This window comes from Microchirus variegatus, assembly GCF_963457635.1.
Source record: "Microchirus variegatus genome assembly, chromosome: 14".
NCBI classification, from domain to species: domain Eukaryota; kingdom Metazoa; phylum Chordata; class Actinopteri; order Pleuronectiformes; family Soleidae; genus Microchirus; species Microchirus variegatus.
Window position 1 is genome coordinate 12,184,802 of NC_139815.1, and position 14,450 is coordinate 12,199,251.

General features: G+C 42.1%; 1 protein-coding gene across 1 annotated transcript in view; it reads right to left on the reverse strand.

Annotated features, from left to right (window-relative positions):
- The window catches only part of nfatc3a (nuclear factor of activated T cells 3a), a 43,820-nt gene that overhangs the window by 3,714 nt on the left and 25,656 nt on the right, over positions 1-14,450 (reverse strand). Inside the window, exon 8 of the mRNA XM_083901167.1 lies at positions 12,691-13,773. Within this exon, the coding sequence (XP_083757293.1) occupies positions 12,691-13,773 (1,083 nt within the window). The remainder of the gene's footprint in view (positions 1-12,690; positions 13,774-14,450) is intronic.

Sequence of the window (14,450 nt, forward strand, 5' to 3'; positions counted from 1 at the left end):
TGCCTAAGGCAGAATGTTCTACCTTTCTACATCACACGTATCTCCAGCAGAGGGCAGTGTTGCACCACGGCAAAAGTTCCTCCTGAGTCGGAAAAAACTCGAAACCCCCAATAAAGCTCAAAGTGAGTGGCAAAACCCAAAGGTCGCAAAGTCAAGACTCTGACGTGGAGATGTAATTACTCCTGACAGAACAAAGGAGAGGAAACCAATTCCGTTCATGACATGTGCCATTTCTGACCTTTGTTTGAGTCCAAGAGACGTGAGCAGTCACCACAGCACACTGTGACACACGCTGTAAACACACTGCAGCGCAGACTTCTCTACACCTTTAAAGTTGCCTCAGTTCATTTCCTCAGGCCCATTCATGTGAGTTTGCCCAGAGAGGAGCTCGCTCACCCACAGCAAGGTTAATTACTTACCCGAATTTAAACAAACAACTTTCTCCTTTCACTATTTATTTTTTCCAGCCAGTGTGTGTGTGTGTGTGTGTATGCTGCCATTCAGTTTTCAGGGTGAAAGACGCAGCAAGTCAAAATATGATGCCATTTCCTTCGTGCGGAGTTTGCATCCCGACACTGGAGGGGTCAGAGAGTTGAGGAGCGCTTCGATTCAGGCCGGGCAAACTGGTTTAGGAGGGTGTGATGGTGACCTTTGGGCCAGTTTGACATGCCGAGGCGATTAACAAGCAAGGCCTGTCAGTGCACGTCTTGTACGCGGAGTCAGAACTAAGTTTCTTTCTTCACCAACTATCTGTGAATTTGTATATCTACCCCCCCACCACACACACACACAGCCATAATTAACATGTTTCACTGTAAGTTTTCAGAAAAGAAAAGATGGCGGGAGGTGACTCAGAAAAGACGGGGAAAAAGAAACTTGGTGACACACAGCGACGTAAAACACACCAGTGCAGTAATATTATATACCGTTACTGTGATCCTTCAATGTTTTTCTTCCGCAAACATCTGAGTTCATTTCTTTCGTCTGCGTTCTATGCTCAGTTTTTTTTTTTTTTCATATTTGTGTTTTGCGCTGCTTGCTCTTGTGTCTGGCCACCATCACTCTCATCATCCTGTCAGCGTGGGAGGCTCTTCCTTTCCCATGTTAACCATATTCTCACTCACACACACACACACACACACACACACACACACACACACACACACACACACACACTCATGAGACTACACCGTGACTATCAAAGGAAACATCAAACTTGTTAACAAAACTGTTAATAAAACACAAAGCCAGCCGTTTTTCGCGTTTTGCCCGACAATAGCATCGGTGAAATAAAACCGTAGACGTAGACGACGACGATGACAGATCTCTAAATGGTCATGACCTTTTAAAAGACAAGTGTTGCAATTGTGCTCAAAATAAACTGCGACTGTTGAAGGAGACTGCCGAGCAACTGTAAGTGGGCTTCTTTTGTCTGAGCCTCAGGTTAATTTAGGGAAACCTGAATGACGTCAGAAACGTTCACTCCTGACACTGTCGACACAACAAATACATCGTCTAGAAAGTGTTTTTAAGTGTGGGGAGCTGTATAAAAATGATTATTAAAAGCCTATGATGCCCCTGATACTGCAATAACAGAACAGTAGTGAAGCCAAACCCTGTTCTCCTTAAACATACTTTATGTAATTATTAATGTTTGTGAAACTTTTTGTTTTTATTTCTCCCTTAACCATGATTTGATGTTAATTACTTAACTTTTAGTTTGAGGTAACGCTTCACTGTGCCTTCACCTTTATGAAAAGGTTCTACCTGGAGCCAAAAATGGTTCTCCTATGAGAACAAGCCGAAGAACCTTATATGGTTCTACTTAGCACTTTTATTTCTAAAAGTGTACACAATGTATTAAAAATGTCTCACAATCAGTTAAAGAAAACAATAAACGCAGCCCTTTGCTGAATTTGATTCGCCGGCACGGTCGATTCGTGGGATTCGACAAGGCTCCGACACAACAGGGATATGAGCAACGTCGGTGTGAAGCGTGACACACCGACATCAAGTGGGCGTCTGCAAAAACACATCATTTTCCGCTGTGCTGATCAGATTGTGGCAAACATCGACTGCTTGTGACATAATAGGATATAAACTCTGATCATTTAGCATAAAACAACCTGAAAACCATGATTCAATGAAGAGCAACTTCAAACTAATTCCTCTAATTTGACTCACTCGATTTTCTCGATTCAGAAAAAAGGCAGATGGTTTCCTCAAACTATCTTTTCAGAAAGCATTGTGAAGCCTCACTGTCAATATTACAGCTCCACTCACTGTTAACTGATGTGTTTGATTTGTACACTTATTTTTGGAGAAGAAGCAAATACCTGCTGTTTATTCCATTTGTCTGTTGCCAACAAACTTCTGAGAGAGACAAACCGTTCTACGACGAGGAAATAACTCGCATTATAAAGCACAAAACACAAAATGACAAGATTAACTTCCCATCAACATCAGTGAGTATTAATTAATCTCCGCTTCAGCAACAATCGATGAATTTGAGCTGGATCTGCACACCGTCACCGATCCAGAACTGAAAGCGGGCTTTGAGTCGAGCGCTGCCTTGTGATGAGTTTCACATGCTAATAGGGTTTTCTCACATTTACTGGTATTGTTCATGACGGTGCAACAGAAAGTGGATGATTCAGCTGTGCGTGCAGCAGTGAGTACGGCTCTGAAAGGAGATCCTCTGTGAATGACTGGGTGGGGGGGCTCCCTGATCAAAATATGCATCAGCCGACTACTACTACTGCTGATACTGGTTTACCACTCAGCCGATATCAGATCATTTGTTTCAACCTGTGTCGATTATTTTCTCGATTAATGGATGAATCGTTTGGTCCATAAAATGTCAGAAAATGTTAAAAAACGTTGATCAGTGTTCGTCAAAGCTGGAAATGACGATGTTCTTGAATGTCTTGTTTTGTCCACAAACCAAAATGATTCAGTTTGAATGATTTCTTTGTTTATGTGGAGCATAGAAACCAAGAAAATATTCACAATTAAGAACCTGAAACAGTCAGAAATCTTGTTTTAATCATGAAAAAAGCTTCAACCCGATTATCGATTATCAAAATTAGTTGCCGATTAATTTAGTAATCGATTAATAATCGATTAATCGATTAATCGTTTCAGCTCTAAAAAGTAGTAAATTAATTTTCAGATTACTTTCTAACCATAGAATTTACAGTCAAATTAATTCTCACAGATAACAGATGAGTATTTTTGTATCTTTTGAGCCTCCTTGTCCGTGAAATAATTTTTAAACCCCTGATTTAAAACGCTGGTTTGGAAACAAGGCAGTGTGACCTTTTGACATGACCATTCTTCACAGCGTCTCTGACTGTGGTACTAATGTTCTCTCGTCTGTGCTGCTTAGTGCAGATGAAGCAGTGGGAGGCTTAAATCTCCCTGATCTGGGGTTTGGTTTGGTTAATAACTTACTGTTCACATCAGAAGAAGCCAGTTCAGATTTATTTGTCATAAAACTGTGCTAGAAAAGATAAAAACCCTTAAATCTTTTAAAAAAAACAACAACTTCCATTTACACTAGAAATCACTTCTTTGTCTTTCTGGTTTGTTTATGCCAAATTAGCTGTTGTCAGCAGATTCATTCATTTCCCTAAAAGGTTGCACATCCAGCTAGAGGCCGTTGTGATTTGGGTAATCTCATTGTTTGCCTTGCACGCTTGTGGAGGTATATTTTAAAAGATTTCCATCATGTAGAAGTGAAATTGAAATGGGCAGATGGTCATTAACGATGATAAACAACACACTATAAACAATCAACTGTTGAGATGGAAAACGGATGATTATCAACAGTGAAAACGCAGTAAAAAAAAAAAGTTCCCTGACCCAGGAATAAAAACTTTGGCAAATCAGCTTCAGAAAAATAACTGCGTGATTCTTCTGTCCAGTAAATGAAGACAACATGCGACAATGGAAAACACTTGTGCAAAGGGAACAGAAAGAGGAAAGACTTGGTCTGCCTGTGAGAGGGAATATCAAAGCACACACTTGCAGGCTCTGTAACGACACGCAGAAGCCTCGAGTACGAGCGCTCACATGAAGTCAAAATTCATGACTAATCACACACATTGAAGATAAGATTGTCAGTTGATGTGTTAAAATTGTGCGGGTCAGCACAGCAACATTTCATTTTTTTTAATTTCGACTTCTGCAGTAAGTCAAAGAGTGGGTGAAGGCAGCGAGCGCACCGGTAGAGGATCGTTAAAACAGTCAGTTTCTCAGAGTCACTCATCTCTGTGAATCATCTGTGGATTTCCCATTTGATGTGACGGTAATAAGTGATTCACAAAACTCCCGCCTCTCATCCAGGACACACAATCATGGCTCAAGCTCAGCAGGTGACCACAGCATGAGGCTTTCAGAGGGAAACCACGAGAGCCCGAATGTCAGCCTGGTGGCCAATGAAGTACGTACTGTAGGACTGTAGGAGAGCATGAAGTTTTTGGTGTTTAAGCAATAGTTGCGTCATCTTTTCCATTAATTTGAACAGACCTTTGCTTCCTATTCCAAATACTACAGCAGATATGGACCTGATTTCATATTTTTATCACTTTTATGAAGTATCACAAACAGATAAAAGGGCACAAAATAATTTCACAAAAACACATGAGAACATTTTGTGATATTTACGAGGATGTTTACAGGCAGAAATTGACAGATTTTACTATTTTCGTAGCCTTAGAAAAATCCTTTTACACATACTGTACTTTAGGCGAGGGCCTTGCCATCTTAGTCATCTTGCACCACCACGTTTCTGATGTTGACAAAACAAGCCAGAGGTTGCATTTTGTAGCGGAAGCTCACAGCGCAACCAAAAGAAAAAGAAGAAGACAAACAGACGGCAAAAAGGAGGAGAACGGGGGCGTGAAGAGAGCTCAGAAAAAGTGTTTACATCCTTCTTGGTACACAAAGGTCACCGTACTACGCCGAAACAAAGTCCTCCGTTTGTTGCGATTCTTACACATGGCACCTTTAAAATTGTTTGTTGGTACAGAGCTAACAAACACTACACTTTTCAAAGGGTAAAAATAAGGGATTTAACCAACAATGGTGACTTAATAGCAAGAGGCTGTGGTGACGACCAAAACACATTTCAGCAGCTCTGCGTATATACCTAGAGACGATTGAAATCTGCTTCACCACACTGTGTCAAGTCCCCATTTGCGCAGCATGAGAAACGTGGTGACACATATTCATTTTGCAGTCAAACATTGGCGGTTGATGCCTGGCTGACAAGCAAAACAAAAACCAATATTGACACTCGGGAAGAGCAACAAAAAAAGGTCGTAGCCAAATCCACATAAAAGGCAGCAGCAGACTTGTACTTTTTATGATATTTTGACATGTGTGTATTCAAAATCTTGACCTAAGATTTAAAATGTTGCTCTCATTCCAACCGAGGGTTCTCCAGGCTTCTCCCCACATGAGGCCACGGCCTCAGCAGCACACTCTCTAAGGCCTTAATTGTACGGAAAGATGACAAAGTCACTTTCCCCTTGTTTAAGGGAAAAAGAGACGAAATGTTTGCCATTGTTTTTACCAAGCAGCAGCAGCAGCAGCAGCAGCAGCAGCAGCAGCAGCAGCAGCAGTGGCATTTCATGGAAACATATTTCCCTTCCACTGACGTTTTTTTTTTCATGACATTAAATCAGGAGTTGTGTGTTATTGTTATTGATATGGTTAGCTCATTGTAGCATGAAACCTCAAATTAGGATGATGCCATTTTCAAGCAAAAAATAAAATATGTGGTTGTTTCATACAAGTAATCAAGGTTAAATTAGCTACAGCTTTGTTTGCATTTCTTCCCCGTTGTATATAAAGACACATTTAAGACTTACGAGTTTGTCTGATTTCAATTCAACCAGTGAGTTAAATGTTTCGTCAAAGGCCTGTGTCAAATTAAATGGCTTCAATTTACATGCGTGTTAAATAATACTTCTTGGTTCAAGATCATTTTCAAAGGTCATTTTATGTTTGATTTCGTTTGATTTTACGCCGATTCTCCACCTGTCAAAATGTATATGTAGTGTTTAGCTAAACTTCCTGTGCGACCTGATCAGGAAACACCTAGGAATAACATCCAGATCTTTTTTCGATTCCTCAGATTTGGCCTCTGCACCGTTCAATTCGTTTATAAGTGTAATGAGCAAACAGTTAAATTATGTCAGAGAGCAGCCAAAGGAGACACAAGCTATCTCCATATTTTCCATTTTTGCCGAGAGTCGTTTTTGTGGTTTTCATTCATGCTAACGTGGGTTTCGTGTCATTTAAAACTGTAAAGACAAATATATTACTGTTGATTCTCAGTGGGATTGGCAGCACTTTCTCATTACAAAAAGACGTTAACTCAATCGTCCAACAATGTAGGAATCAGCCTCCGCTAATTAATACTACTGGAGACGGGTGGGAACATCTAGTCTGGTTCTTTTGTTACATGTTAACACTTACATTTTCTTTCAAATAATGAAAAAATGAAATGAATTATCTTTCCAACAGTTTACTGCCTTTAAATTTAACTGGACACACCCTCATATTTAATGTTTTAACTGCCTGTTGTAAACATAGAAAAGCATATCAAACAAAGATTGTTCACTGCACAGACACCGCCTTGTATATTCAAATTAGGGCTTTCAAATTTAACGCGTCAATCATTGAATACAGCCGAGATTAGTGGATACCATAATTTAAAACAAGTTGGTTTACTTCTGGTGTCACTTGCCTGCAGTCAGTCAGAGAGGAGAGACTGTGATAGAAGCTGAAAATGGAGAGAGGTGAGGGATTCTTGGAACGAAAGGTTTCATTTTAAAAAGATGAGCGACGGAACCATCAATAAAACAAAAGTTACCCGAGTGTCACGGCAAAGTTTATTGACAATGACTGGAAGTTGAGATCCTTTGCACTGACTGTCAAAAAAAACAGATGCGCAGAGGAGTTCCTCAACATCGTCAACGAGTGGAAAGTCAGTAACAAACTGACCACTCTAGGCACCGATAGTGCCCGTAATATGCTGGCAGCTGCTTGGCGACTTCTGTTTGGACACCTACCCTGTGTGGCTGACTGTTAACTCTCTCTCTCACACACTTTATCATAACAAATGTGAATGTCTGAGTTTCTTAGGACATTCTCAGGTGGATAATTTTGTTGTGATGTTAACACATGTTCCTGTTGCACTCAGGATCAGGCAGTCATCCATGTTTTAAGATGACCTGGCTGATACTTGGATAGGCCTGAGTCTCTTTGAAATCCCATAAGTTCTATGTGTCTGTGTTTGAAAAGAAAGACAAAAGAAAGTAAACAATGATGTCTGAAATGCACGTCTCATTACTCTTTAATTTAGTCATTTGAAGAAAAGCAAACTTTTAATCTCAATTAATCTCGATTGATGAATTTCAAAATGTGAGATTATTTTGTTCATTTTTTATTTAATAATTTTTAAATTCAGTATAACGTGTGTCACTCCCCGTGTGTCTGCCATTTCTCCGTCAGGGTTCGGCCTATTCTTCACCCTCAGCTTGCATGCTTGCGTGCAGCTGGAGGCAGCTGTGCATTTGGACAGGGCCAACAAAAGACCAACGTTTGCTGTGGACACACACACACACAGCGTACACTACAGATACTGTGTACATGCACGCACAATCACACACACACTTTTGCTTCCAACTCCACCATCTGTAAAGGCAGACGTTTTGATGACATACAGTATGCCTCAAGTGATCTGACATTAAGATGAGTCTCCGATATTCACACTGGGGACAGACAGTAGATCTTAAATACATTACACTGCCACACTATGGTGTCTGCACCAAATATTCCACAGTAATACATACATAGACATAATACATAATGCTGCTCTTTGGTGGAAAGCTTCATTTTTACATTTACTCCATTTATTAACATCTTTTACGAATATGTTTGCAGACTGTTGGCTGTAATTTAAAAGCAGCCGCCATTTTATATTTCATAGTTGGACTAAGTTCAGATTCCCTGTAACTGTACCATGTTCAGGAGGAATACACCATGTACTGTAAAATCATCAAATCATCCCCCTGTGAATGTCGTGGTAGAGTGAACCTGCAGTGTGGCTGGACCCTGAACCTGTCTGTCCATCTGTCTGTCAGTCTGTCCTCTTATCTCCTGTGTCTCCTGCTTTGTACACACCTCTAACTCTCTCTCTCTCTCTCTCTCTCTATCTCTCTCTCTCTCTCTCTCACTGACACACATGCACACACACACACCTCAAGCATGCTGGTGTGCGTCACAAGGGCCATCTGCTTGCTAACCAGAAAGAACAGTTCTCTACACACACACACACACACACACACACACACACACACACACACACACACACACACACACACACACACACACACACACACACACACACACACACACACACACACACACACACACACACACACACACACACACACACACACACACACACACACACACACACACACACACACACACACACACACACACACACACACACACACACACACACACCCTCTCATGCCGCTGACACAAAATCTGTGACACAACAAACACTACAACAGTTATTTTAAGTGAACATGACAGTTGTGAATGACAACAGAGTGATGTGTTTCACTATGGGAGTAGCTGCAATGAAACCGTATCTGTTTGTGACAGGGTGAGCTGTGAGGGGAAGAAATGATGAGGATGAGGAAACACCTCACTTCAACCCTTACATCTTCAGACTCAAGAAACAGCCTCCATGATCAAGGGGGACAATCTCGTTCTTTGTGGAGGGACGTAGCCCGGGGCATAAACAGCTGATCCTCTCTCCTGAACTCTCCTGATCTACTCCATTACATGCAGAGCCGACACCAGAAGCCTTTGCTTCTCCTCAAAGGAGAATGGAGGCGGGCAAGAAGCCAAAAACCCCACAGTGGGACATCTGTAGGCTGACTACACCACCTTAGGCACAAAGGCATGGGCTGAGCTGCAGGCAGACCTTGGTTAGCTGCTGGCAGGAAAGGCGGATGGAAAAAGCCGCTAAATCACTTGCATGCCTTTCTGTGGTTTAAGTCAAGAGCAACGACATGAAATAAAAACGTCATCCCAGCCACCTTCATAAGCTCAAATTCACGATGAGAGCGAGTGTCTTAAACGCTGACAGAACCCACAGAGAAACCAGTGGTCAGAAAACCTGGAGCTTACGTCAACATCTTCCATCAATCGACAAACAAGCTTAATCCAGCGTACACGACATGCTGAGGGGGCTTCTAATTACACTTAAATTGCAGAATAGGCCTTCACACTTTTCACCAATACTTGCAGGAAACACAGCAAGTCACCTACTGCACACTGAGAACTAATGATGTGCCTTTGAGCCTTGAGTTGAATTAAAGGTCGACTAATAAGGTTTTTCGCTGGCCCAGGGCCAATCAAAAGAAGTCAGATCAGCCAATGGCTGATATATGATTTATTTTATTTTTTTTAGATATATTTGGTTGGTTTTCTTTTTTTCCTTTTTTTAGTGTTACCAAGAACCCTTGAAAAAACGTTTTTCAGAAGCAAATGGTTCCAGGTAGAACCTCAGCCTTTGTCGAAGGAACTTTTTCGAACCCTTATTTCTAAGAGTGTACTGTCTTAGTAGCGTGAAATTGATCACCAAGTTATAGAATAGCAACATATTAATTAGATAAAGGCACAATCATTTTGACCAGTGAAAGAGAGAGAAGCCGTCCTCGTTTAAAGACAGGCGTCTATGTATTTTATGCCACCAAACTCCAGTTTGACCCAGTATTACTGTTCCTGTTTAGCCTCACTGTGGTCGTAAAGCACAGGGGAGATGTTTATTTCCTACTCTGAACATAACTCTATGAACTCGAACTCTAAGGCCACATGCCTTTGTGTTGTTATGAATTTAAAATAGATGACGTGATGTACAGTTCTTAAAGCAAAGGCCACATTTTTCCAAAATAAAAGGCTTTTTTTCTCTTAATGTTTCAATAGGTAAATCTCAGAACTCTTGGGCTCACAAAGGTTGGTGACCACTGCCTTAAAAAAATATGGGGACATACAAATGAGGGTGTGAACTCCAGGTGAGGAATCACTGCTACTGAAATCGAATATGAGATTGAGTACAACGTGCATGGAATGCTAGTCTGATCGTGCAGCCTATTTTCAGTATGAACGACCATGTACACACAGCTGGAAATGAGGATCTATGCAGACGCCGACCACAGAAACGATGACCCAGTTGTCTCAACTGACACACCAAACAGTTTTTGTTGGGAGAAAACATGACGTGATAATTAACCCGAACCCAATAAGGTCAGAGAGCTGTTTAAAAACAAGCTTTCAACAACACACGGAATGTTATCATGAAGAATAAATGAATGTTGTGAAAAATCATCTCTGTTTACAGTAGCTGTAGATCAGAAGGCAAACACCTGCCATTTTAGCTAAATAAATCACATTGTCAGCCCTTGGAATTATTAAAGCTGTCAATTCAATCAATTATGCATCACTGCTTTAAGGTATTATTCTGCATTTATTTTGACTGTATAATTTAACAGCCAATCAATACGTGCATATTGTAAGCACTTGTGCAGTAATGTGCAAATGCAGTCATTTGCATACGTTTGTTGCCCCAATCTGGGGTAAATGTGGTCAACCTGTGATAATGTTCCGCAACCTCCTAAAACTCAGAGCTGAGCTCTACGTTACTTCTTCACATTATGGCCTTCAGAGCCGGGCTGGCACAGAAAGCTATTTTTAACCACAGGCGCAAAGGGAGGGCTTACATTCCCAGCTGAACTGTGTCACTCACAAACTTTTCTCACACTTTTTAAATGTGAACGCAGCCAGCTACTTTCACAGCGGCTGTGTGACGGTGAGAAAACGCAGCCAATTCTGAGTTACTGTAAACCCTGTCAGCTGCATATTTAACAGATGTATTGCATGTGCACGAGGTTATACATGAGGCTGTGAAATCCTCTGTCGTCGATGTGTATTGCGATATAATGAATAAAGTGGTCACTGGTCATTAGTCTTTCACACATGACTTATTGACAATAGCTCTGAGTTAATTAGGCTGACCCTTGCTGGAACACAGTGTTACACCTACCCGATACAGCTTCTCTCAGTTATTTATTAACCCTGAAGCTTCAGAAGCCTCATTTGAATATGGCACCGGGGTCAACAAAACCATGGAAGGCTTTGCATGAGAGATAAGAGATAATTTAGAGGAACTCAAATGAATATATTTTCAGTACAGAATTAGAGTTCAAGGAGGAGAGAAAAAAGCTGATAAATGCACTGACTTTGTGGTCAATTGTTAAGTCAAAAGGTTCCTCTGAGCATCCTAATTAGAGTTGTAAACACACGCGCGCACACGCGCAAACACAAGATGTAATTACTGTAGCCTTACACCTGGTTCACACCGGACACGTGCGTCACTACTGCGTTGCTACTGCTGTCATGCCATTTTCAATTCCGGTGTCCATGTCCAGTGAGATGTGCGTCTATTTTTGAGTTTCAAACATATTTTTTCACGCGTGACGCATGATTCCCAGCAAAAATAGACAGCAAAAAAAAATCTGTTGATCGTGACAGTCATTCTCCTAGCAATACCACATAAAACGGATGCCTGTCCCAGTAGTTTTACTGTCAAGTTTAAATCTGAATACATGAAAAATATCAAAATATTGTTAAAAACTATTTTAGATGCTGTAATAATTTAATGAAAGGCAGATTATCCCTGTTTCTGTTAATCTAAGTCAGAGATGAATCAGAAACTAAAATCAAAAGCAGCAGCGATACACACATATCGCATTTAGTTTGAACCTGGCATTCAACGTTCAAGCTTTGAAAGTAGAAATTGTGCAATCCTCTCCCTCTCTACACTTTCAAACAGTCAAGAAACACAAAGTGCACATAATCTCCAAACTGCTGCCACAGATATAGAAGCTTAGTGGTTTACAATTAGGCCCTTTAATATGACACTATAGTCATCGGTCCTATTGTGTCTATGTTACCCAACACTAAGTCATAGGATCCCCCTCTAATGAACCTGTGTACACAACTGTGCGCCACAATGAAAGATGAAACGCGATCGGCATAATCAGGCATCAAGGTTTTCAGCCCCTTGAAAATTGCATGCTCTGTATTGTTTTACATCATCAGATACAAATTTATCTTGCCAGTCACATAATGTAGGGTAAATTTAATCCCTCAGCGGCTGCTTGTTTTAGACTGAAAATTAGATTGATCACAGATGGGTGTGCTCTAAATATCTTGTGTTAAAGCATAAGGTGGAGAAGGAAAATGTGATAATGAGAGCAGCAACACTGGACCGGCAGAAAACTGGAGGATGAGTCAAAGTGACGTGATGTTCAAGTTGCACACGAATCGAGTGTTTCGTCTATTTTGTTGTTATCTGTTTAAGATTTTCACTTTCTGATCATCTTTGTGCCCGTGTGTGTCTACATTAAATTTGTGAAGTCGAATATATTCAACTTTTGATCAGCAACCTAACTTTTCCGGTTTTTCTTACACTCAAAATGCAAGATTTTTTCTTAAATAGTTGATGCTATGGGTCTCTGTCAGAGATTTCCCACTTGTTAATTACATGGACACTGACCATTTGACAACAGCAACGTAACAATTCTCTGTTAGTCTTACCATCGTCTAGTGTGATGTCCTGCAGGCCAATGGAGCGGAAGGTTGGTTCCCTGTCCTCTGGTTCCTCCTTGATGTTCTGCCTCTCGCTGTCCAATGGAAAGGGTCCCTGAGGACTTAGTGGGTGAACCAGAGGGCCTGCTGCTGCTGGGGACAGGCTTGCCATGACAGGACTGGTTGCCTGTGGAGAAGGCTGCTGTTGAAGGGGCCCCAGAGGACTGCCACCTGAAGTAGGGGAGGAGGAGGTGGGAGACTGGTAGGGCAGCGAGTGAAGCTGAGGGGAGGAAGGCCCTGAGTGTGGAGAGGGGATCATCCGTGGCGGAGGGGCACTCGACGGCGTGGGGCAGGAGGCTGACCTTTGACTTACCGGGTGGTAACCAATAGCCCTCTGCAGCTGGGAGGAGTGCTGCCCTACAAGAGGGTGACCACTCGCAGAGGGCAACTGGGACGCATTTGGAGAGCAATGATAGCCCCCAAGAGAGTGGAGATGTGGAGATGAGGGGGAGAGCAGGGGTTGCTGGTTCTGAGGAGATCCAGCAATGTGATTGGAACTTGAAGGGGATGGACCTGATGGGGATGAGCATGGGGAGGAGGGGTAGACCATCCCCATACCCATTGGGTGTGATGCTGCACTGGGGCTCTGCTGAAATGGCATCCTCTCATAGCCCTGAGGAGGAAGGCTGGACTGACCATTGAAAGGCAGGCTATGACCATGACCATGGCTGTGCTGCATAGGCTGGTAGGAGGGTCGGGAAGGCGCAGAAAGAGGAGCAGAAGCAGAATTCGGGTGGAAAGTCATGTGGCAATCTGCAGGGGGGTGGTGCAAACTGTGACTCTGAAGGTGAGGCAGGTGCTGGAAAGATGGGGAGCTTAGGGAGGGGCAGGACGCCTGCAGAGGGAGCAGGCCAGGCCCAGAGCTCGTGGCCAGGCCGTGAGGGGAGCTGGACATAAGGTTGTCCGATGGGTGGCCCTGCTCAGGAGAAGGCAGCTGGGTGTGCACCAGACTGGGAGCATGTGCCAGGGGCATGGACATAGGGGGAACTGAGGGGAGGTCCAGCTCGTCTCTGTGCTCCTGCTTCACCATCGCTACACAGTGATATGTCATGATAGAGGAAAGAGACAGGAGGAAAGAGAAAAAAAACACAGTTAATTCTGCTAGAAGGAAATGTAAAATACATTTACATATACATATCTCAAATCACAACATGTTGCTGCTGTTTTTGCTTTAGGTAAACTAAAACTAAAAAGGCAGCAGTTGTTTCATCTTTGCACATGTCCCACCAACATTACTTCTCTCAATCTGTGGAAAGGCAAAAATATTGTGTCCACTAAAACCTGAAATACAAGGCTACAAAAATCTCAAACATAATAAATGGGGCCATTCCCTTTTACTGCAACAGCTCGGTAACCTATTTCCCAATCTGGTGCCTTGTGACAGTGATTTTATTTTTATCCATCTCTGAATCAGAGGGTGAGCATATGCTGTCAGTCTGGGTGCCATGAAGTGAGATCTTGTATGTGACGAGGAGCTGAAAGCCCTCCAGCCCAGATCAGACTTACAGAACAAACAAAGTTCACTAGCTTTGCCCTCTATTCCTTTGCTCACTCTGTCATGCCACTGGGAAAACAGGAGGCAAGAGGCACAAAAAGGGCAAATAGGGTTAATTCTGATAATGGAGCCAGAGGGAAATCCAAGGATAAATTGAATGGTTGTATGCTAAATATTTAAACATTGCTGAAATATATCTGAAATCAGTTTTAGA